Genomic DNA, 24976 nt, shown 5'->3' with positions numbered 1-24976 from the left:
GCAGTTTCCTACATTGTCTGAACCAAAAATTCAATCCATCACCCACAGCAACAAAAATCCATGCCTACCAGATGCTTCCCCTACACCGCAGCCAGCTAGGCTGACAAAAGTTATATTGCATGTAACTGAAAGCTGTATACCTAATGACAGTAAATTTGATGAACTCGGCTGAATCCAAAATTTTCCTCATGGAACTGATTTCAAGATAACTGGGAGCTTTGAATGACACGCCAGGGGGCATTCCGTCCACCACCACGCAGCCAGGGTTGACAGTGATTTTTCGGTATGGGACTTTCACTGGGTATCCCATACCAATGGCTTCCCCTAGTAAGAGAGAATCAAGAATGCAATATATAGTAGAGCTCCAAGTTTACATATATTCCATGGAATAAATAAAAGAAGTATGTATATGTGAGCACAGCAGCCAGGCCAAAGAGAATGCACAATTTACATGACAAGCTATATAGTCACAAGGACAAGAGTGCCATAAAAAGCAACACCAAGTTCAATGGAGACATGTTTTTTGCTGAATTTCTGGGATCCTATCCAATCTATTATTTAAATTGCTCTCAAATGGTGGACATTTTCTATCCTTGCAGCACATGTTTACAGAAGAAATAGAATGAAAGGTGAAAATGTGCATCGGATTGGATTAACAAGGAGTACAAGGGCGTAAACTTGTAAAGAACACACCAAATTTACTTGAGAGTAAGATGACCTTGAATGTAAGCCAACCTCCATAAAAAGTTACACACAAAAGCAGGTGAGTCCAAACTGATGACAAATCCAATAAAGAAGTGGACAACAGTATGGACATTTTTATTCTATACCAATCAACATACAGTATAATAAATATAATCAAGAGAAGAATAATTGTCTGCTTTCCCTTTTGTGCATCATATGACTCCTCGTCATTTCCTGCATTGTCAATATCTTCAATTTCTTTATCACCTTTACTGTCTCCATTCTCAGTTTCTTCACAATCAATCTTTGGTTCCCTCTGTGAAAGTTACAATACTGCATTTCTTAAAGCCTTAATTGTAACTTGAGGAATTACCGGATCCCATGCTGTTTTAATCCACTGACAAATCCACTGACTAGGCCTCTATAACTTCCCTGTAGGGGTCACAGCATGACCCCTCCTAAGAGCTGTTCGGTGTACAATGACAGTGGGTTTTAAAGGGACTTGCACACCACTATAGCAAGCACCTGTGGTTGTGATACATTTTCTCTTGGTATGACCACGAGATCAGTATTCATTTCTTGGATTGTATTAATAGCTTCTGGCGTGGTATGCCCTCTAAATGCGTTTAGGGCAAGCATTCCCCTTTTTCTTATCAACACCCCTGGTCCCTTATTCTAAATAACTTTCAGCTAATCCTTCATTAGGTCTGTTGCAGACATCCAACTTTTGTTGTGACACCAAAGATTACTCCAATAGGTAGCTGCCTTGCACTTCAGAATCACATACCGTGGCAATTTCAGACCATCTGCTACCACCATCAAATTACTGTAATGTGCGTTTTTTCATTCCTTGAAGATTTCACGTGGAAAGGTTTTGTGCCCTTTTCTTCTAGAGTTAATTGGATGCACATCAAATTTCATCTGCATTACCCATTTGGCTCGCGGTATAACTGTGATTGTTACATAATCCAGTCACATATTTCTGGAACTCAACGAGTTTTTCAATGTGTAGTCAGAAGACAGAAGCTGGCAAAATGAAGTTCTTCACAGGCAAAAATCCATTACAATGAATTTTTACCATGGACTATGTCACACCTGTGCTATTTGTTGAACTTTTGGTTTAACAATTTCCCATGTAACTGATTTCGAATCTCTTGAGTGTGCACAAATTCTACAACTTGTTCTTCAACTTCTTCATACCATCTTCTTTTGAGTACACTGAATGATTTCTGCACTGAAATGCTCAAATGATCAAATGCTTCTGCTTTGATCGTTTCCATCTTCTAACATTTCCCTTGGTCACATTAAATTTCCTCCTGGCATCACAATTGATAATTTCTTCAGTATACTGTACTACCATGACTAAATTTTGCATTGTAACTTCTCATGGTACATTTTGGTACTGAGCTGCCATTTCACAGCTAGAATCCGGAAAGGTGGCAAAAAATAAAAATGGAACTCTATGAACTGGTGTGCAGACCACCACTGTGGGAGGAGCAAAGGTGAGGCTCGCACCCAGATTCAGAAACAAGTGCAGAACATGGTACTGCCTAGTTACAACAATATAGCCCGCAGGACCTTGAGCCAGGTGAGGACAGAAAAGGGGAAAGCAGGAGATGACTCAAGATGTGTTACAAGCATAAAAGAGTGAGCCTGTTTTCAACCATCTAACAATGCTATAGTTCATGCTGTCAACCAAGGGTAAGACAACAAAACAACGGCAGCATCAGCTGTGAGGGCTGTTCTACCTTTTTTAATGACCCTAAAATACCAGAGTCACAGCTGAACATCAATCTCCGTGCCACCCATCCCAACTGGTTTTACAACAAAGGAGGCCATAAACCTAGCAGAGCCAACCAGGAGAAAAAAAAATGTCCTGTCTCTTTAGAAGAGGCGTGATGTATGGCAATAGGCAGTTGAGGCCTCTCACGGCACGGAGGTCATTATCATCACCTGATCTTCACTTCAGATCAAATAGATATTAAAGGGACAGCCGGAGCTGCCAGTTTAAAAGCTGGCAACCCTACCCCTGTTTTTAAGAAGTTGTAGGAGGCAGCAAAGCAGTCAGTCCTCAACTGCAATAATTAGCATCCCCTCCTCTTTCTTTCCTTTGATGAGCTAACCAGAGAATAGTATTAGGCATTCTTTTCCTACCAACCTCTACACCTCATGAGAACTTCAGGTCTTGCCAGGCTCCTGTACTGCAGCAACTGCAGCCTCCAGCCTTACCTCGGCAAGAGGCAGAGAGCCCATGTGGCAGCCCCAGCTGATGAGTAGGAGCTGCTCTTTCTGCCTCCAAGGCTGCCAGAAGCAGCAAGGTCTGTGAGCTGCATGCAGACCCCTGCCCCAGCCAGCAGGCGAGATCACTGTTCCCCTCTCTCTCTGCAAGCCCTATGGCAGAGGGAGCTATGGTAGCCATGATTAGCTGAGTTGCAGGGCTTGAGACCCAGCTGATGTACATGGGAGGCCAGGCTACAAAGGTGCAGGATGTGGCCTCACCAATGACCTTTGTCCCGGGTGTGGTAGATTCTCATCACCCATTGGAGCCTACCAGACGTGATTCTAAGGTGAAACACCACCACCCCATTATATAGAGGGACAAGTTTCTTAAAAGATTACCGTGTTTTTAAGTCAATATGGTAACTGTAATGTTTTGTCATGTAAATGTTTTATTTAAGCTAATGAATGTGGGGTTTTAAAGATATGTTTGCCGTGGTTAAAAATGCAGGTCTCTAAAGCAAAAAGGAGGGACGGTGAGTGAAGCAGGCTATGACTGGACTTTAGCTGCTTCCAGGGGCCTGAATGGGCTATAGGTTTTATAGAAGGGTTCTGAGGGAAAGAGTTCAGTGAGCTGTTCAAGAGTCGTGAAGAGCAGTTTTGGGGAAAGAGACAGGAGCAAAGTCCTGTAAGCCAACATAAATTTGTGCGTAGTTTTCTTTGTAGATATTATTAATCTCAGCGGCAACTGGGCAAAAGAAGTCTTCGTGACGGAGTCCTTATAGAAATGTTTGAAGATCTGTACCTAACTTGAAACCGTCACACTTGTGAACTATTTTGAAACCATTATGCCTATGTATTTATAAACAAAACATCTTAAGTAAAACATCTATTTCATCTAGTATAAAGGATCCCCTTTTACCTCAGAGCCCCATCCATGCTCTGGCAGTTCTGTCACTGTACCAGAACTATACTATAGGTCAAAGTGAGAGAAGTAAGGGGTGAGTGAGCCTTTCGTGGTAGTGAAAATCTTTTGGGAACACTAAAGAAGTCAGGGAGGCAGCATAATATTGGTCTCATAAAGGGGGCAAAATGCCACCACAATGAATTGGCTTTTCTATGTTAAAGAAAAAATTACCAAACTTCCGACTGAAGAGGTCATTCACTTGCTCTCTCAGCTGTCGAGCCTTCTCTACTTTGGAGGTTCTTTCGTCATCATCTGCAGGAAATTTCAAGAAACAAGAAGGATTTGAGGCAGGGATAATTCCATTTGCAGCAGATTCTAACACTGCAGCAACAATTCTTTAAACAGGAAGAAAAGTTGGCTCAGGTCAACCTTACAGAGCGCATTTTGAAAGGGAGGCTTTCTTAGACTATGTTATACTCGTCAGTAATGTTTCTCCCATTCCAGAAAATAAAGGCCAAAGAAGTACAGTTAAAAAAGAGACCAGGGAAAAAGAAAATACATCAGGAAATCAAAATTCTTCAAGAACAGTTAACAGCAATGAGTAATAAAGAATTGGAGTGGAACCTTAAAAGACTGAATCAAAAAGCTTTTGAGGGTGCTAATAAACCTGGGAAATATTTGGCATGGCAATTAAAGAAGAAAAGGGAAAAGAAAATAATAAATAAAATTTGTGAAGAAAATAAAACGTATTTGGAGCAGACTACCATTAGCAGAGCCTTTTATAAATTTTACGCTAAGCTGTATAATAAAAAAGAAGTAAACGAAGAATCAATAGCATCATATTTGGAGAAAACCAAACTTCCAGAGATCTCGGAAGCTTGGAGAAATAAGCTGAACAGTGAAGTAACTGACGAGGAAATAAGTATGGCAATACAATCCGCAAATCTAGGAAAGGCGCCAGGGCCAGATGGACTTACGGCTAAATTTTATAAGACAATGGCCAACGAACTGGCACCATTCCTAAAAGAGGTGATGAACGGAGTTTTTAGGGATCAAAGAATTCCAGACACTTGGAGCGAAGCGAATATATCATTGATCCCAAAAGAGGGCCAAGATCTGACTAGCGTGAAAAATTACAGGCCTATATCATTACTTAACAATGATTATAAAATTTTTGCAAAGATATTGGCGGAGAGACTGAAGGGGTGGCTCTCGGAAGTTATAGAGGAAGAACAAGCAGGTTTTTTGCCGGACAGACAAATAAGAGACAATTTAAGGACAGTGATCAATGCTATTGAATACTATGACCAAAGAAGACAAGAAAAGAATATCCAAGGTATATCAAGTACTGTTGAAATGGTATACTGAGGATGAGATAGTTAAAACACAGATGGTGAAATGGGCTATAAACTTTAATAAAGAAATAACAATGGAGGCATGGGAATACTTGTGGAAAACTACAATGAAGACAACGACATGTATTAATATTAAAGAGAACATTTTTAAAATGATCTATCGTTGGTACATGACACCAAAGAAGATTGCGCTAGGGAATTTGAATACTTCTAATAAATGCTGGAAATGTAAGAAACATGAGGGCTCCCTCTATCATATGTGGTGGTCGTGTGAGGTAGCTAGGCAGTTCTGGGGGGAAATAATAAGAGAAATGAGTGAAATTTTACAGTTTCAAATAAATAAGAACCCAGAACTCCTGCTGCTAAACTTGGGAATGGAGGGAATTCCAGCCCATCATAGGACGTTGATTTTTTATATGACTGCAGCAGCTAGACTTTTGTATGCGCAGAAATGGAAAGTACAAGAAGTCCCAACTATTGAAGATTGGATCTACAAATTGCTGTATATGGCTGAAATGGACAAGATGACAAGAAAACTGAGAGATCTGGACTCAGGGCAGTTTAACACAGACTGGGAGAAGCTGAAACAATATCTGGAGAAGAAATGGGAGGTGGGAGGAAAACTGTGGCAGTTTGAGAACTACTGAATTTGAATACATCTAACAAATGCTGGAAATGTAAGAAACATGAGGGCTCCCTCGATCAATGCTATTGAATACTATGACAAGCGTTGCGATAAAGAGGTTGGTTTCTTCTTTGTAGACGCTGAAAAAGCGTTTGACAATTTAAACTGGGATTTTTTGTTTGCCACTATGGAAAAGCTACAATTGGGAGAAAGATTCATCAGAGCAATCAAAGAAATATATAGGGACCAGACTGCAGCAATTGTAGTGAATGATGAACTGACTAAGAAATTGACGATTAGTAAAGGAACAAGACAAGGTTGCCCGTTATCTCCATTGTTGTTCATATTAGTATTGGAGATTCTGATGACACAAATACGACAAGACGAGGAAATACGAGGAATAAAAATAAAGGACTATTCATACAAGGTTAGAGCATTTGCAGATGACATAATGTTAATTGTAGAAGATCCATTGGAGAACATGCCAAAAGTGATAGATAAGATTAAGGAGTTTGGTGACCTGGCAGGTTTCTTCATGAATAAAAAGAAGTCAAAGATACTATGTAAAAACATGACTAAGCAGAAACAACAATTGTTAATGGAAACAACGGACTGTGAAGTAACTAGTAAGGTGAAATATTTGGGAGTTGAGCTGACTGCAAAAAATATAGATTTGTTCAAGAATAATTATGAAAAATTATGGACTCAGATAGAGAGAGACTTGATCAAATGGAATAGACTGAATTTGTCATGGTTGGGCAGGATTGCAGCAGTTAAGATGAATGTGTTACCAAGAGTAATGTTTTTGTTACAGACAATACCAATCATCAGAGACTCTAAACAATTTGAAAAATGGCAGAGGAAAATATCAGATTTTGTTTGGGCAGGCAAGAAGCCTCGAGTGAAAGTAAAAGTTCTACAAGATGCAAAGGAGAGAGGCGGAATGCAACTGCCCAATCTGAGACTTTACCATGATGCAATCTGCCTAGTTTGGCTAAAAGAGTGGATGACATTAAAGAATAAGAAACTATTAGCCCTAGAGGGATATAAAAAATTTTTTGGATGGCACGCATACCTATGGCATGACAAAGTAAAGGTCAACTCGATGTTCCTGCATCATTTTGTAAGGAGAAGTCTATATACAATCTGGAAGAAGTACAGAACTTACCTACAAGAAGGAACCCCCTTGTGGGTGGTTCCATATGAGGTGATAGATCCGAGAGCTGTGGATAATGAACAACAATGTTTAACGTACAAAGAAATAATTAAGATTGAAGTATCTAAACTTAGAATAAAGACGCAAGAGGAACTATCACCTAACTATGATTGGTTCCAGTATAGACAGATTAGAGACTTATACAACTCGGACTTTGCAAAAGGGGGCATACGAACAGAGAACTCGGAACTAGAGCAGACCCTTCTTAAAGAAGACAAGAAAAGAATATCCAAGGTATACCAAGTACTGTTGAAATGGTATACCGAGGATGAGATAGTTAAAACACAAATGGTGAAATGGGCTATAAACTTTAATAAAGAAATAACAATGGAGGCATGGGAATACTTGTGGAAAACTACAATGAAGACAACGACATGCACTAATATTAAAGAGAACATTTTCAAAATGATTTATCGTTGGTACATGACACCAAAGAAGATTGCGCTAGGGAACTTGAATACTTCTAATAAATGCTGGAAATGTAAGAAACATGAGGGCTCCCTCTATCATATGTGGTGGTCGTGTGAGGTAGCTAGGCAGTTCTGGGGGGAAATAATAAGAGAAATGAGTGAAATTTTACAGTTTCAAATAAATAAGAACCCAGAACTCCTGCTGCTAAACTTGGGAATGGAGGGAATTCCAGCCCATCATAGGACGTTGATTTTTTATATGACTGCAGCAGCTAGACTTTTGTATGCGCAGAAATGGAAAGTACAAGAAGTCCCAACTATTGAAGATTGGATCTACAAATTGCTGTATATGGCTGAAATGGACAAGATGACAAGAAAACTGAGAGATCTGGACTCAGGGCAGTTTAACACAGACTGGGAGAAGCTGAAACAATATCTGGAGAAGAAATGGGAGGTGGGAGGAAAACTGTGGCAGTTTGAGAACTACTGAAGTATAATAAAAGTATAAAAGAGAGGGGTGACTTTACCGGGGGAGGAAGAGAAATGTGAATTTATAAGCAGTTAGATTAATTGATTGAGATATATATAGATATATATATAGATATGTATAGGTTAACTGATAGAACATTGATAGAGAATAATTAATGATAAGGTTTAAACATGAGGATTGAGTAAATAACAATATTTTCTTTCTTTGATAAGATTTATATGCACCAAACTGAATGTACAGAAGAGTTAAAGATTATGCGAGGAGTTATATAGAATTACCATAAAAAGTTGAAATGAGTAATATATAGAGAACAAATCAAATTGTTTGATTTAAATGTGGGAAATTTTTATGGTTTATGATATATAGGTTTATATAGAAATATTCAAAACTGGAAAATGGGATAAATTGTTTATCTAAAGACGTATAGTTTGGGTGTATAATAAGTAAAGGAGTTAAAGATGTACTGCTTAATATAATGGAGAATGTATATCTGTTTTAGACAGAGGAATTTAACAGAAGTAAGGGAAAAGGGACAGGGGGTGGGAAAGCTGTTGGAAGTCAACAAAAGGGGGGGAAAGGGAGGGGGTTAGAAACGAAAAACTAGGGGAAAATTGACTGTAATGTAGAAATAAAAATGGTCTAACCCAATAAAAAAATTTTCAAAAAAAAAAAGTAATGTTTCTCCCATTCCTTGGCACTTATGGTCATGACAAGTAATCACAGCTCTAGTCTGGTCCCAAAGGATATGAACAAATCCTCTAAGGCTCAAAGAGGAGGATGAAAGTAGAGAATCTGAGCCTTGCACACCACCAGCTCACTGCTTTTTCACAGGATACTGCCTGCCTGGCAGTTGTGCCTGCTGCTCAAGTTCATTCTCTTGAAGCTTCCAAAGGGATGTTTGGTCACTTAAAGCAAAAGAAAAGAGCATCCCACAAACAGACAGGCCATGAGGTGCTTGTCCAGAAGCAACTATCACTTACCAGAGAATGATTTAAAGCAAGGAGTTCATTGGTAAAAAATAAAGATAAACGAATGCACAGGTCACCAAACGAAAGCTTATGCAAACATTCAGAAAGAGAGATAATTCAACAGCAACGTGGTGGTTAGCTAAGAACCTGGAGAAGCATGCTGATAACGACTGGATTTGTTGGGTTTGCTCATTCTCTTTGTACCCATTGTTTCAGGACATGAAATAATCATGAGAATCACAGAGTGTTTCTGGAATCACTTAATGTACTTGGCATGGCAATACCCTGGTATTTAAGAGTGGCCTAATTTTTAAAAGTAATGGGGCATTTGTTTATAAGAACAGCCAAACAGGACTGGACCAATGGCCCATCTAGCCCAGCATCCTATTTCCAAAAATGACTAGCCAGAGGCCACAAACAACAGTCCTCTCCCCAAGCATCTGACAATGACAGAGCCATTCTGCCTGTGAACCCAGAGATCCTATTTAGCTTTCGTTGCTAACTGCCAACAACAGTCTTGCCCTCTCAAAATCTGCCCGACTCGTCTTTTAAATCCATTTAAGGCAGTGGCTATCACCACATCTCGTGGCAATGAGCTCCGCTTCCCTTTGTGTGGAGTAGCACTTCCTTCAGATGATTTTCAAAGACACATGCTCTTACCTTCAACCTGATGACAGCACAGGAATGTCAAACTGTGTCAAACCATTGCCTCTTCTTACCACATATCAATCAAATCGTCTGCCAAGCCGTGCTTGACTTAAGAATCAGAACGTCTACAACTGTAGTTCTTATTCTCAAGCAGGCCACAAAGAGGCCACAGTGCTAAAGAACAGCAGTCAAGTTCCCCTCAGTTCCTCATTTGAGCCAGGAGTCGGGGTGCTGGTATTCATTTTACCCCTGTTCATTCACACAGACCACTGTGGGTGTAAGGCAAGTTCTCAGCCCCAATCCCTTGCAAGGTTCTCAGGACAGTCAAGGCCTGACAGATGGGGCAATAGAATGAATGCCAAGTATCTAACAGCTGCTGAACTGGGCAGCCTTGCACAAGCCATTTCCCCTTTCTGTTCCCCAGAATTTGTTCTTGTAGAAAGAACTGCTACAGGTGATTAAAATAAGTAGCACAAGGCACTTCATAGAATATATGTGCTATGCTTGTTTGCCCATTATTTGGACAAAAGAAGGGCTCTGAAGACAAGGCTGGCAAACATCTGCTTTACTCTTTCAGGACAACATTTGGTTCGACAGATTTAATGATAATGGGTCGAATCCAGACTACATTTTCCAATGACAGAACGGAACTTTCTTCTCTCCCCATTCCCACTGATCTCCACCCAATGTTGTTCCTGGTGGGATAGGAAACCTTGGGTCTGCAACAGGAAGGAGAGAAATCAGAAGAAATTGCCAATTTAGTTTGGATCCAGTCCATTTTTAAAAGACTTTTCAGAGCCAATGTAGTGTAGTGGTTTGAGTGTCAGACTACAATCAGGGAGGACCGGGTTCGAATCCCCAGTCTGCCACGGAAGCTTACTGGGTGACCTGGGACCAGTCAAACAGAGCCAGCCTAACCTACTATGGCGGGTGTGGGTAGACCCCACCTCAAAGACACACAAGCCTTTCACACTCCTTTGCCTCCCAGGCAGGTAAAGGCTGGGAGTTCAGCACTACACGCCGCCCATCTACCCTCCTCTACAGCAGGCAGAGAGCTCTGACCCAAATCCTCACAGAGTCCCCTCTCCCCTCTTCCAGAGGTTCCATCAGACAGGCAGCCAGTTCCCTGTATTTGCCTCCCCTCACCCAGCTACAGCCCAGGGCTAGTGGGGAAAAGGGAACTCAGAGGTACTGTCCTTAATTATATAGACCCTGCCACCATATAATTCACTAGGCTCTTTTAACGTGACCAGATCATTTGTGTGTGTGTGTGTGTTAGATATGTCCCCTCAGCTAACGATCTCAAGCCAGCCAGGGTTAAACAAAACAAAAACAATCTTTATTTACAAGAAGGAACATAGGAGTGAATAGATTTTAAACTAATAAAAAGGGAGTGTTTAAGTATCAGAACAGGTCTGTAATCAGTCCCTCTCTGCAACCTTCCTTCAGCAGAGTCAAAAACCCTTTTCTCTCAGTAGCTCCCAAGAGCCTCCTTTTCCCTCCAACGGACTCTAATTCTGATTGCCCAGCATTCCACCTGCTCCCATTGGCTGTCTCTCAGAAGTGGAGCTGGAGCCAGCCCTGTCACACGTACCTCACAGGGTTGTTGCGAGGATAAATGGAGGAGAGAACTATGTAAGCTGATTTCAGTCCCCACTGGGGAGAAAGGTGGCGTATAAATGAAGTAAATAAATAAAAATAAAACTATTATTAAACAAAGATTTTCAAATGCAGCACACGACAAGGGTTTTATAGAGGCCCAGATTTTACAGCGGGATCTTTTAAAAATAAAATACTTGATAGATTATTTAGAACAACTGAAAAGTATTAGAGGTAGCAAACGTTTTCTCAGATAAAAGGTACAACATCGGCTTCATATATAGTATCCTGTCATCCTTACAACAACCTTGCTTGATGGGTAAGTATTATCATCCATGTATTGTAGATGGCTTGCCTATCGCTGCACCATGAGTTCATGGAAGAGATGAAGGTTTAGACCAGAGTTTTCCTGATTCATATAGCTCAGTCTCATATACACCAGCTGCCAAATCCTCCAAACTGGGTAAAGTACCTGGTATTGTCACTTGAATGATGTTAAGATCTTCCACTCCAGCTGCTGTGTTCACCACTGGGTCGGGCACACTGACTGGATTTATCACAGTATTAGATAAACTGGTTCTTCCTTGCAAAACACAGGAAATCAAAGTATGAGCACAAAATGTCTCAAGGAAAGCCAGATTTATTATTTATTTTATTTATTTATTTGATTTGATTTAAACCCCGCCCTCCCTACAGATGAGCTCAGGGATCAGTATCACTTCTGAATAGCTGAAAGTATTACAAACAAGTACCCACGCTTTGTACCCATGATCAACCAATGCTTGAGGCAGCCCCAAAATTAACTCGAAGACAATGGTCAAACATGCCTCAAAATCCTGCAGAAGTGCTGTCCTGCCCTGCCACTCCAAAACAGAGAAGGCACTCCCCTGAAAAAGTCAAATGATGTTTTATGGTCCAGGGCCTTTCCAGAACGTAACATCATAGCACCACAGAAATAAAGAGGGGGGAAATACACCACACGTACAAAAAGGCAGCTGATTAGAATTAGGTCAGAGAGGGAAAGCAGCACAGCAGCAGTCTGGCCTCTAATCCTCATCACTCCTTTGCCAGCTCAGAAGGAGAGGTGAACATAATCAGCTCTGCAAACTGCCAAGGGTTGTGGGTGTTGTGCAGAAACATGCGTGCATACACAAGTGTGTGGAACAATCTGGAATATGCATAATCCAACAGTTCAAGACTGTCAAGAAGGGCTTCCATTTCAATCACAGCTTCATTTTCATTCTGCCCCTGCTTTCTCTAGGCCCCTCTGACCGTCTTCGAGAGCTGCCAGGAAATGGTCTGATGCCCTTATTGGTGACGCCCTTTCCATGAAGTATTGGGGCAGGCACCCAAGAGCTTAGCCATGATGTAAAACTCACTTTGAGGGCTTGGAACAACAGTGGCGTTTTCTTTAACTGCTGCCTCGAACATTTCAGGCCTGCAGAGAAACACAAGTGAAGTTTTGACATAAGAATATAAGGAAGAAGTGAAATCAGTAAAGTGAACACAATTGTACAGTTTCACTTCCCTTCAAGTCAAAGGAGATTACAAGCCACGCAAGGTCATCACCATCTTGGGGGCATCCTGGAGAAATGGGGAGCCCCTTACAATGGAATACTTTAAGCAGTCCTGGAGGAGGCCGGCACCACGGTCACACTCAAACCCTGCTTGCTCCAAACTCCTCTTGGTTTGTTCTCCTGAAGATGCCACTCCCACCCAATGGCACCCAAAGGAGACCAAAAACCTTACAGAATCCTTTTCCCAAAAGATCAACACCAAACTGAAATGAAACTCTCTGCACCTAGCTTAAATTTATCTTCACTACCTCGGAAGGAGCCAGGAGGAACTCTAGAAGAAACAGGAAATTGGGAAAAAAGAAATTAAGAACTTTTCTTAATCAGGCAATAAGGCCCCACAAATTCCAGCACTTTGTTTCTCACAAGGACCATCTAGATGCTTCTGGGAAGTCCACAAGCAAGGCATGAAGCCGACGGCCCCTTCTGTTGTTGGTTCCTAGCATGTAATACTTTGATGCTCTACTGTTAACATAGAGCTATCCAAGGTGGTAACTATGGCTAGATCTAGCATCCATGAATTTGTCAGTTACTAGAAGTTGTCTCCAAAGGTTAAAGAGGGCCTCTGTAAAAAGGAGGAACTCTCTGCTACTTCAGGCTCTAGTGAAAATAGGTATAACCTCTTCTCTGCCATTGACGGACTACAGAGAGCACTTATGAGAATGCTGTAAGCCACTTATGTGGATGTGACACCCACCCATTTTCTGATTTAACCTTACAAATCTTTGGACAAATGGGGGGGGGGGGGAGGAAGGGGCACAGCCCTTAATTCCAACTCAGGGTCCCTGAAGGTCTCTTGCTTCACAGGTCTCCAAACCTTCCCTTTAAAGAGTGATTTGCCCATTGTTCAATCAGCATCAAAGTACTGGGACAACTGTGAACCTATGCAGATTTCATCTGTTATTCTTCTGGCAATACTGAAGAACAGTTAAGCAGTTTAAGAACCAACGAACTGTACACTGTTTCAACAGATTCCTACAGACTGATTTCCAGTTCAACTTTCTGGCGTTAATGATCTTGATAAGGTTCTGCTTTCTGATGGAAGAAAAACACAACGAACACATTAGGCTGCTTTATTGCCATCTGCAGCCTAGAAAAACAAGAGAACAGTTGGCGTGGCCACACTGGATGCTATGCTCTGAAGATCATCCAACTTAAATGCATTCCTTTTTCCCTTTGAGTTTGAGTGATAAAGACCCCTTCAACAACTGTTCTGAACAGGCTGCTCATTCAGCCAAAAGCTTTCTTTTGTTCTTAAGAGTTATGAATATTTGTTCATATTATTATTATTATTATTATGAATTCTTGGTTTCCAGAGGATGACCACGATACAGATTTAAAACACAGACTCGCTCTGCTGTTGAGGCAAGAATCCTGCTCCTGTCTAGGTTGAATTCTCTATTCATTTAAGCGATGCAGAGGGGCAGCTCATGTGGTATGCATGCATTTGGCTTACTTTTTAATGATAAATTTTATCTTAGCTTTGTTTCTGAGGATTTTTTCCAATCTTGGAATGCCAAATGTAGATGGGCGCCGGAATGGCACGCCCTCAGGCAGGCCTTCGACATAGAAATCTTCAGGGTAAGATTCAAAGAGTGCAAATGGGACTTTCACAGGCTCAGTCAGGCCAAGAGCTTCCCCTAAAACAAACAAAAAAAGTACCTTAAAAACCTTTGAGAGACTTCTTAGGCCTTGAATCTTCCATGCTTCAAACATTTACTAGGACTGAGGGAGGAGCTTTTAAAATACGCCCCCCCCCCAAAATCTGGGCAAACTGTCAAGGGGCCACTGTAGGCTGCGGCAGCTATTTAGAGGAAACACTCCATATTCCAATGTGATCCTCTCACAAATGTCATCTACTGATGAGATAAATGAACCCCATAACAATTCAGCTCAGTCCTGTTTAGTAACAGAGCACAAGGGTCAAAGTTTCACAGGCGAATGAATAGGAAGAAAAACATCAATCAAAATTAAATCTACAGAAGTCATCCATAGGAAGAAATACAAGTTCATTGTACAAAAGTTCTCTTTATTCATACCAATAAAATCTGACTGTTGGTTGCAGAAGGTAAAAGAAAAAAGCCCACCCACAATTAAGGCAAATTTATTTCCTTTATCTTAGTAACCAGTAAGTTATTTCCCTAATATTTTATTTATTTATTTATTTATTCAATTTATATACCGCCCATCCCAGGGGCTCTGGGCGGTGAACAGTTAAAATTGATAAAAACAAAACTAAAATCAATATACAAATAATAAAACAAATTAACAAGGTGCAGTGGTGGGGAGAATATAAAATTGTTACATCCTTGAAAGGTTTTGAGACAGATCTATGGTTGTTACAGAGGCCCATGAAGTCCCGAGACATACCAGCATGGATGTGAAATTCTCTCCACACTAAAAATTGTGGAAACCTCAATATCAAGTCCAGGACCACCTCTTCCAGCTCAGGAAGGGAGACTTAAATAGTAGCTATGCAGTCCCTACTGTGTCCCATCCCGAACACCAGATAATGAAAAATCAGAGTTCAGTATGGCAAAACACACAGAGAAAACAATAGCTGAATAGTATTACAGTGACTCCCCCCCAACCCCCGGTAACTGTCAAGTCTTGACTGCTAACCTACTGAGAATCCTGGCAGACAAAAATGAAGAGACCCACACCTTCTGCCTCATGAAAGGTCTTTAGTAATATGTGCCAGAACAATCTTTTCTTCTTGGATCAAGTCCTGGAGGATAACTGACTTCTCTTCAACTAACCAGATATCTCTTGACAGTACTTTCAGATAGGGATATGTGATCCAGGATTCTTGATTTGGCTAAATAGCCGAATTTATGCCAATCTAGCATGATCCAGCTATGCTGGATCATACTGGAAAATCCCAGATCAGATCCAAGGAGCCCAACTCTGCTGAGATGGATGATTTTGTCACAGGCAGCCATGGGGCAGCAGCAAGCGACAGGGCAGTGGCACAGAATGGGGGAAAGCTCTGGACCGCAGCAAGAGAGCGGTGCGAGGCTGGTGGGGGACAGGAGGCAGCAGGCAGAGTGCATTCTGATCCTGTCCCTCCACCCACACCCAAGCTCCAAAAGAGCCTTTCAAGCCACTGGCCACCTTTTAAAACTGAGCTTCTGGCAAGTTATAACCCACCCTTCAGTTTGAGATCCTCTACTTTTACATTGGGATTCTTTGGTTTGACACTGAGATACTCTGATTTGACACTGGTTCTGTTGGGCTTTGTAGGTTCAGCTTGCCTGAGAGTGGGAATTGCATCTGAGACCAGCTTTTGGCCAGGAGTTGCCTTTGCTTAAGGTTTCCCTTTAATATCAAAGAGCAAATCCAAGAGGGGTGGTCCCAAACAAAATGAAACGAAGCCGAAGAACAGGACCACGTACAAAGGAGTTTAATTTCTTGCTATCAAAACTCAAATATAAGGCACGACGAAAAGCCAAAATCAATTTTCTTGCTTCCAGAACAATAATAATGAATATAACTTTAAATAGTGGAAGTAGTCAGCACTACCCCACCCCATGAAGTAAAATCATTCAAAAACAGAAGCTTCTAAGAGAAAAGTAGTAGTAGCAGACTATAATTGGTGAGTTTTTTTCTGTAATGTTTGTATCTGCAAGGTCTGTTTAAATGTAATTCGCATGTGTTGTTAAAGTAACCTTGCTTTTGGAAACTGGGATTCTTTGCATCTATGCAAAAGAGAAAAGTATCAATAGCAGACTATAATTGGTGAACTTTTCTCTCTGTAAAAACTTTTGCTATGATTTCTGCATGGCTGTATATACCAGCAAGGGCAGTTTAAATGTAATTTGCATGTGTGGTTAAAGTAACTTTGGCTTCTGGAAATGAGAGACCTTGTAACCTTGTAACTATGTAAGACTGTTTGGCACACTGGCTATTTCAAATGATGTATTCTTTTGTTCATTTTAGATTTACATGTGGCTTATGACAAAGCACATTGTGCGAAACGGGGCCTAATTTCCAAGCCGGCAAACCCGTTGCCACCTCCAGCCGGGAGTTTGGGAATTCTTCACAACTCCTCGGTTGATTTTGGCTTATCATGTGCCTTACAATTGTGTTCTGGAAGCAAGAAAATTGATTTTGGCTTTTCGTCGTGCCTTATATTTGAGTTTTGATAGCAAGAAATTAAACTCCTTTGTACATGGTCCTGTTCTTCGGCTTCGTTTCATAAGGTTTCCCTTTGCCTGGAAACCCTTGGAAATTTCCCCCATAAGAAACAATGGAGAATGGCTGGGGACAGCTTGTTCAGGAAGTCGGAGAACTGGATCGTGGGGTTCAATCTTCATGAAACTTGGGGGGGGGGGTCCTTAGCAGACAGGAAGGAGAAGGTTCCCTGCAAATTTGGTGGAGTTTGCTTGAAAAATCACCACCACCACCACCCTGATAGTTTTCCCTATAGTTAATAATGGCCCAATAAATTCAGGATTTTCTAACTGAATTAAAAAATCTGACACAGATTTCAGGGACACCAAATTTCTTTGGCATCCCTGAAACCCGGATCTCGATCACCTGAATTTTTTAATGCACACCCCGACTTTCAAAACTGACAGTCAACTGACGTGCCCACTCAGGCCCTACTGGCACCTACATAATGTATCAGAGCCTCCATCTCCTCAGATCTTCTTCCTCTCCCCACAATCAATTGAACAGCAGTGCAAATCCTCTCCTTGCAAATTCCAGTTCCCAAGCCCATACCTCCAAGCTCCACCAACCACAACCAAGCGACCACATCCCCATTAACCAAAGAGTTTCATCTAACCTAGTCTCTGCTGATCAGCTGGGGCTAGAGATGGTATTCCAGCTGCTGCTTTTCTTTCTAGGGCAGACTATGAGGAACTGAAGGGGCTCTAGGGTGGTGAATAAGAGCTTCTCTCCAGTCCTCAGATGACCCTAGCTGCCTCTGAATTTGTTTTGAAATCAACAGGATTGTAATATGGGCAGTTAGTGTTACACGGAAAAGGTCTGCCTTCCAAAAGAAAATCAATGGATAAATCCCACTGACCAAGCCCAAGGCCTTCTGCATACCTAAAACAGTGCTTCGGATCTTGGTCTATGTCACCAGTGAAAAGATATATTCAGGCATTTCTGCCCTGAAGTGCTAAATGTCTCTACTCTTTATATTAAAATTTGACATACGTACCACATTTTTCATTGAAAAGGTTTTCAACTTTTTGCTTCAAGTCAGTAATCTTGGCATTCCAGGCCTCTGTCAAGAAATCAGACAGGATTAATTATTTCTTCTGAACAGAAAAGAACCAACATCTATTCAAGTTCCAAGTGATGCATCCTTTACAGGTTTATACCGATCCATTAAAACAGTAATAACCTGGAATAACAGAAACCTCTTTCAAATCACTGCTGGCCAGTAGCTATAGAACAATATTGGCATTTAGAATGGGCCCTAACTTTGTATGTAGCTCACTTACGAGACCTACAAGTGAAGCCCACCTTTTCAAAAGAACCCGGGCTGGAAACAGCAGCAATACATAAAGGGGTAAGTAACTTAAACATGGAACATCTGTCAAAATTTAAAATTAAATGGTGACCATGGGATTGTCCAAGAGGTCAAAAGTACCAAGAAAGCAGAATTGAGAATATTATTCTTCCACCTTTTGCTACAAGGTTCAGGACAAAAATATGCTGAATGAACATCCAAAGCAGACCTGCCGAAAGCAGCATGTGGGCTCTAAATAACCATCTATTTAGCAAGTCTGTCTGTCTGAATAAAAATAATTTAAAGTAATATAAAAGACACTCTGTTAACTTGCATCAATTGCTTCAAAATCGAGACAAGGAAAACCAGGAGGCAAACATTTGAAGGAATACATTTTTGCCAACCATGTGCTAAAATAGATTGACAGATCTGCTTTGTGTGTCCTGTAATGTGTTTTTTAAAAACTCATGGCTGCAGCTTTACTTTCCAATAAATCTGCATAACTAAAAACTTCATTTTGTAATACGGCAATAGCTTATATGCTTGTGACGGGAATATCACGGCCCCAAGACCGTTCAAAATCCTGCTCAGCCAAAAACTGACCTCCTCAATTCTCTACTAGTGAAAAGCTAATGATGCAATGTAACTGTGTTGTAAAATTCATTGCACATTCAAATTGCTACATACAAGTTTTTCCAAAAGTGTTTTGCAAAACTAAAATGCAGGCACGAGCCCATTTAAGTACATCAGATGAAGGGGGAGTAGAAATTGCTGCTCTTCAATATAATTTTTAAAAGAACTCGAGTGATCTCTCCTCTCACACCCCTTGACATACCTTGCTCTATCACTCAGGCAACTGACTTTTATCCAAATCAATCTCAATCCCAAAGCTAAAAGACTGACATTCATTCACCTCGTTAAGAACATCTTACTGGACAACTCAGATTTAAGTTTTCTTGACTAAGGTAATTCTGAGAGTTTACACTTTGGGCACCACTACAATTAAGAGGTTCCATGGATGGCAACACACAAGAGGACATTTCAGCATGGATGCCTTCCAGGAAAGCAGCTAACACATAATTTAAAAGTTTGACAAAAGTATGCCATGTGGATCCCTCAGCTATGGAGTCAGATTTAAGTCCGTTTATGATGACAAGCTGGCCACAGCAGAAAACTGGAAAAGGGCAAAACCCTTTTCTATGCATGAATGAGTTTAATCAAATCCGGTGTACTACGCTATTGACAAGACGAAGTATCATTAGAGAACCCAAAGGCATAATTTCCAAAAATCCTGACATTTAAAAAATGCTAGATACTGTTTAATTACTTTCCGTAATGGGAAAATAAGTGTCACTGTCAAGATATACCTAATTGTCTTTTATGATTTACTGAGTATTATTCTTTCGTGTGTATGAATTTCCTTTTGTTTGACCATATATGTATACCTTTTCTCTGTGGGTTTGTAATTATAAGCAATAATAAATGTAAAAATAAAAAGCTTGATAAAACAAGTAAGGCTGACTACTTTTCTAGTGCTGCCACCTCCCCAACTGATAAGCTGTTTGTAATTTTACTGTGATTTATGGTTATGAACTGCACTGGGGGCACTGCATGTCAAAAGAACTGTGTTTTACCAATTTATTTTAATATTTTATTTAAAATATTTAGTAGCCGCCTTTCCTCCTGAAGTACTCATGGCGGCTTTCCTGTTTCATAACCCACAGCTTTCCTGATTCATAGCTCTCTTAGCTACTATGATATTCTAACTCTTAGGGGGAAAAACTCTTTAGATTGAATAGCAAGCCACTCCCACCCCCTTCTCACCACTTTGGTCACAACTTACCAAAAGAAAATTCTCTTCCTCTTGGCTTGAAACCAACATTGGATCCATTGGTTTGAGGATTAGTTCTGACTTCGGGGGTCTGCGTCTTAGTAGCAAGACCTGTGTTAGCGTACACACACACACACACGCCATATACTTAGCAACTGTAACACCAGATCGATAAAGTTTTACATTTAGAAGCACATCAAGAAAATGGATCAAGGGCTCCCAACACTTCTCTATAAACTTAGTCTTGCAAACAGCTAACAGCTACTCTGGACCAAATCTGGAATTATTAAGTTGTGTGTGGAGAGCAAAGTAGCTAAATTTAAATTTGCAGAAATCTGGGTGGCTATTTTGAAAGCACCATGTCCTCTGGTTGTCACTTAAAGCTCTCTGCACCCTCTCCATCCACGAAAACATGGAGAAAAGAGGGTTAAAAGTCTTCCACCTCTTCTCAGCCTCACCCTTCTACCTTCAGAACAGATTTTACAGAATCATCTCCTTGGCTTTCTGCACACCCTCTTTAAATATAGTATGGTGGTCCTTGTATGCCCAGCAAGAGCTTCCAAGCTTCCTTCTTCCATATCCCCCCAAGAACTCAGAGTCAGGAGCTGTGTATCTCTTTGCAGTATCTCCCTTGGCTAGATCAGCTCCTTGCCCACACACAACCCAGCATTTTCTCTACAGAAACTCCCTCCCGGCTCTACTGCCTGCAGCTTCTTCCAAAGGAGGCATCTTGCATCGTTCACCTGTGCTGTTCCTGCCGCTCAAGAGAATCAAATGGGAACAGTTAACAGAGCAGCAGGACAGTGAGGACAGATCACTTAGGTGTCAAGAGGATTTCTTAAATGCTCTGATCATTGACTTGTTCCTCATTATGGTACATCTCCTGGTGCTTGGTTTGAATTTCCCCTCCTCACCTTTTGGTCTACTGCCCATGTACATAGTTATGACATCATAACTTTGCTTTCCCCTCTTCCTATTGTGTGAAGTCCTGCGATTGCACCCCAGCTGCAACCTGGGGGTTGTTAAAAGTAGGTCCTGGCTCCAGAAAGGCTGAAGGCTGCTCTCCTAACCTACAGGGGAGAATTTTAGCTATTTCGTTCCTACTTCCTCTTGACTTCTCCTCCCCACCCCTTGCTGCTCCACCGTCTCTGCATTCTCCATCAAAGCACGATCCCCAAAAAACAAAAATCCCCAGACTTAAGCCATGTTGGTTCTCTAAACCCCTATCACCCACAAGAAGATGATGGAGAGATCCAGCACCACTTACGTTACTTTGAATTGAAGATGACTGGGAAATAATATTTTTTTAAAAGACTGATAAAATTCTCTTTTCTTTCTAGCCCAATGAAGCCACACACACAAAACTACTGGAGTAAGTCTCGCCAATCATGCCCTCTTTCCAACTTCCACAGAGAGGAAGTGGAAGCCCCTTTACAGCTGAAGAAATCTTGGTTGTTAAATTGGTTGGGGTGGTGATCTCGCGACAAGGAAAAAAGAGCATCTCATAGATTGCTTATGAAATCCTATGAGGTGGCAGTGAAGGCCGCAAAGAAGGAATTTTACGCAGCCTCCATTGCATCAGTTAGCTCACGCCCCGCTAAATTGTTTTAATGTGGTACCTGGAACGTTGAAGTCCCCCAATACTATCAACCTGGGGTACTCCAAGGCCCACCCCGCCACCACCTCCAACAGGCGCGGAAGGGTGTCTGCTGGTGCGCTGGTTTGATGTGTCATGGGCAGTTCCCAACTATATGTCCTTCCTCTGGAGAATGCCATACCTTCATCGACAGTAACTTCAATCTCTGGAACCTTGGAGTTGCTTACAGGACTTGAGCTATTTGGACTCTGGGATCCTGAAGAGAAAAATCACATTGATTATCTTCTTTTTTTCTTCTATACAGACAAACTGCAGCACAGTCATTAGCAACAATTTTCCACAGAATTCACAATTCCAGTGCTTTTCTAAAAGTTGACACATTCTGCATCAGAAGACTCTAAAGTCTATTCCAAGCTAGGTATTATTTTGAACAACATAAGCACAGCAAAACTAAAAATGTCATCAAGTTAATATGCATATTGCCTAGATTTCCGTTTTATTCCTAAGCAGTAGGTGTGCTTTGGGTTTCTTATTTGGGTAAAATACCCAAATTGGACCCGATCTGTAAAGATTCAGGATTCCCGAAGCAGAGCCAGCAGCTTCCCCGAAGAATTTGGGGTGCTTCGGGAAGCTTCAGGTCCTGAGTTTAAAGGGCCATTTCCCTGCCTCTTGCAGGCGGCAGGACCCTTTAAACTTCAGCTGGCAGGCCGGGGGGGATTCCCCCACCTGCCAGCTGAAGTTTAAAGGACCTTTTAAACGTCCCAACCCCCCCAAACTCTCAGCCCCAGCCCCCCCCCCACCCTACTTAACATGGCCTTGCCACTGCAGTGGTGGAGGCAGCCAGCTGCTCAGCAGGTCGCTGCAGCTGCAGAGACAGTGGCAGCTCCAGCCTTCCCCACCGCCCTGTGGGGCTGAGCGCCACCGGATGCAGCCTTCACAGGTGCCCTGCGGGCCGCTGCAGGCCCAGAAGTGGTGGGGCGGCGGCAGCTCCAGCCCTCCCTGCAGTTCTGCGGGGCCGAGCAGTGGCGGAGGAAGCAAAAAAGGCCCTTTCTGACCACTGCGGCAGCCACTGAGGGGCAGGAAGGGCCAGAGGAGGAAAGGCCCTTCCTGCCCCTCAAATGTCCACTGTGGCGGCCATTTGAAGGGCAGGAAGGGCCAGAGGAGGCGGCTCCAGCCTTCTCTGCTGCCCTGTGAGGCCGCACGGCGGCGGAGGAGGTGGAAAAGGCCTTTCCTGCCCCTCAAAGGGCCACCACGGCAGAGAAAGCCCAGCCCCCCGAATCACTCTGCAATGCTCTGAATCTTTAAGGAGCATTCCAAAGCGATTCAAATACCTGAATCCGAAGCGGCTTGCCACTTTGGTTTTTGGGTATTTCTGAATTTTTTCCCCGCTTCGGGTAAACTAGAAGCAGGAAACCCGAATATTTTCAGGGTGCACACCCCTACTAAGCAGACATTAAGATCAGAGTTTAGCTTCCCAAGACAGGAACAGGGTTGCGACTATCCCTCTTTCTGTCAGATTAGTAACTTCTTTAGTTATGCAAGTATCATTAATTTTGCTTCTATTAGGACAAAGGAAAAGAGTAAGCTTTTGTGAAAAATTCCTATATGGAAACTTTTTTCAAGGCGGGTGTGTGTGTCTTCTCACCCATTAGCAGACCCTCTAAAATCACAGAAGTAAAACAGGTTTGTGCATCAAGACTTAAGCAACTTAAACCATGAAGGGAATAGGGAGGAGTGTGGTGACACCTACAGGATTTCAAAAGTCTAGCTTTCAAATTGCCAATCTCTGTGCAGTACAATATGGTAACTGAGTATCTATCCTATTTATGACCTGAAAGAGGCACATATTTGTTTCTTAGTCACTTACCTGAAGTATTCACCTTACTAGCCAATCCAGGAGGCAAGTAAGAAGTGACGAGTTCTGGCCTATAAATCAGACAATTAATAATAAAGTTTGCTCAGTACAAGGCATGCATAAGACCACACAGCCCATAATAGCTACGTTTGATTGGAAAAAACCATTCAAACTGAAACAGTCCCTACAAAAGGGTTTCCCATGCACTTTGACAGAAACAAGTTTTCCAAAAGTTGGACGAAATGCCCCATAAGCATGATGTGCATCATGACATTAAAGTTCTGACTTAGGACATAAAAAGATGATATCTACAAAAAATAAAACAATTTTTAAAACAGCAGAGGTAAATGACAAGCTTACTTTTTCACCACAAATTTGATTTTTCCACTTCCACGGACAATCCTTTCCAGACGTGGGATTCCAAACCATGTGGGACTTCGAAAAGGGATGCCTTCAGGCAAACCTTCAACGTACAAATTTTCAGGGTTTGACTCAAAGACAGGATAAGGAACCTTCACTGCTTCATTAAGACCCAAAGCTTGCCCTGGAAAAAAGGTGACAGAACCATTAACTTTGGAAGGGACTCAAATGGAACACCCGAAATCAAGCCCCTGCCTTAGAGTCATGTGTCCCTAACAGATACTTGTCTAGCCTTCCTTTGAAAAACTATGTAACAGCTATATACTCAGATTCAATTTTTGTAAGTTTGGGGTGCAACTAGTTTGGTTCTTCTGATTTGAAAGGGGACCTAAAAATGTCAACATTAGGAAACCAGTTGGAGAAAATTTCAATGTAATAGGACATTCTGCTATTGAGCCAGAACTCACCATTTTTCACCATCTTGTATTTTATGCCTTTTAAGACTGGCATCCATCATTTGTATGTATACATGTATCTGCTAACTGAAGATTTACTTCATGCATATGGTCGCATCGGCTCAAGACCATGAATGCTCATACTAAAATGAACCCATTATTCTTTAAGGTGCCACATGATTCCTTTTCATTTTTATGACAGATATGGCTAACCCAATAGAATTTTTAACCAAATATGTAATTCTGTTCATCAAGATCTTTTAAAAACTGTTTCCTCTTGAAAGGTAACTGTAGCTGGCCTCAAAAGTAACGCAGGTACAAGACAATAAACTTCACAAGGAAAAATTCAATAAAGCCAACATCAGTAGAGTCTCCTGGGGAAGACTGTATAGTTGGCTTGTCTGGTAGGAAATGAACATAAGCTACAGAGCAACATGCTAAAGTATGATAACACTATGGCACATTTCTCCTCCTATGGCATGTTCACAAAGCAGTACTGCCAGCAGCTGCTATCTACAAGATGAAACTTACCAAATTTCAAATTAAAGATTTCTTCTACTTGCTTCCTCAATTTTGTGATTCTGACATTCCAATCTTCTTTGACTAATTTTGTTTTAAAATAAAAAATGCAATTTTATATTTTTTAGAAGTATGGATTTTTAAACAAGAAGACGGCAACTATAAGTTTATCAATTCAAAATGTGCCTCTAAAAGAAAATCT

The 24976-nt window shown here is 41.5% G+C and overlaps 1 protein-coding gene across 9 annotated transcripts in view; it reads right to left on the bottom strand.

Moving 5' to 3' along the window:
* Positions 1-24976, bottom strand: part of GTF2I (general transcription factor IIi) — a 73272-nt gene that overhangs the window by 5584 nt on the left and 42712 nt on the right. For all 9 annotated transcript variants that reach the window (XM_055001146.1, XM_055001150.1, XM_055001149.1 and 6 more), the window contains 11 exons: positions 24787-24858; positions 23801-23984; positions 23453-23511; positions 21767-21841; positions 20001-20099; positions 17864-17929; positions 14150-14333; positions 12499-12557; positions 11592-11702; positions 4040-4120; positions 141-324 (listed from right to left, as the gene is read on the bottom strand). In XM_055001146.1, the coding sequence (XP_054857121.1) occupies positions 141-324; positions 4040-4120; positions 11592-11702; positions 12499-12557; positions 14150-14333; positions 17864-17929; positions 20001-20099; positions 21767-21841; positions 23453-23511; positions 23801-23984; positions 24787-24858 (1174 nt within the window). The remainder of the gene's footprint in view (positions 1-140; positions 325-4039; positions 4121-11591; positions 11703-12498; positions 12558-14149; positions 14334-17863; positions 17930-20000; positions 20100-21766; positions 21842-23452; positions 23512-23800; positions 23985-24786; positions 24859-24976) is intronic.

Source organism: Eublepharis macularius, chromosome 17, assembly GCF_028583425.1.
Source record: "Eublepharis macularius isolate TG4126 chromosome 17, MPM_Emac_v1.0, whole genome shotgun sequence".
Lineage (NCBI taxonomy): Eukaryota > Metazoa > Chordata > Lepidosauria > Squamata > Eublepharidae > Eublepharis > Eublepharis macularius.
This window is presented reverse-complemented; position numbering and strand designations above follow the sequence as displayed.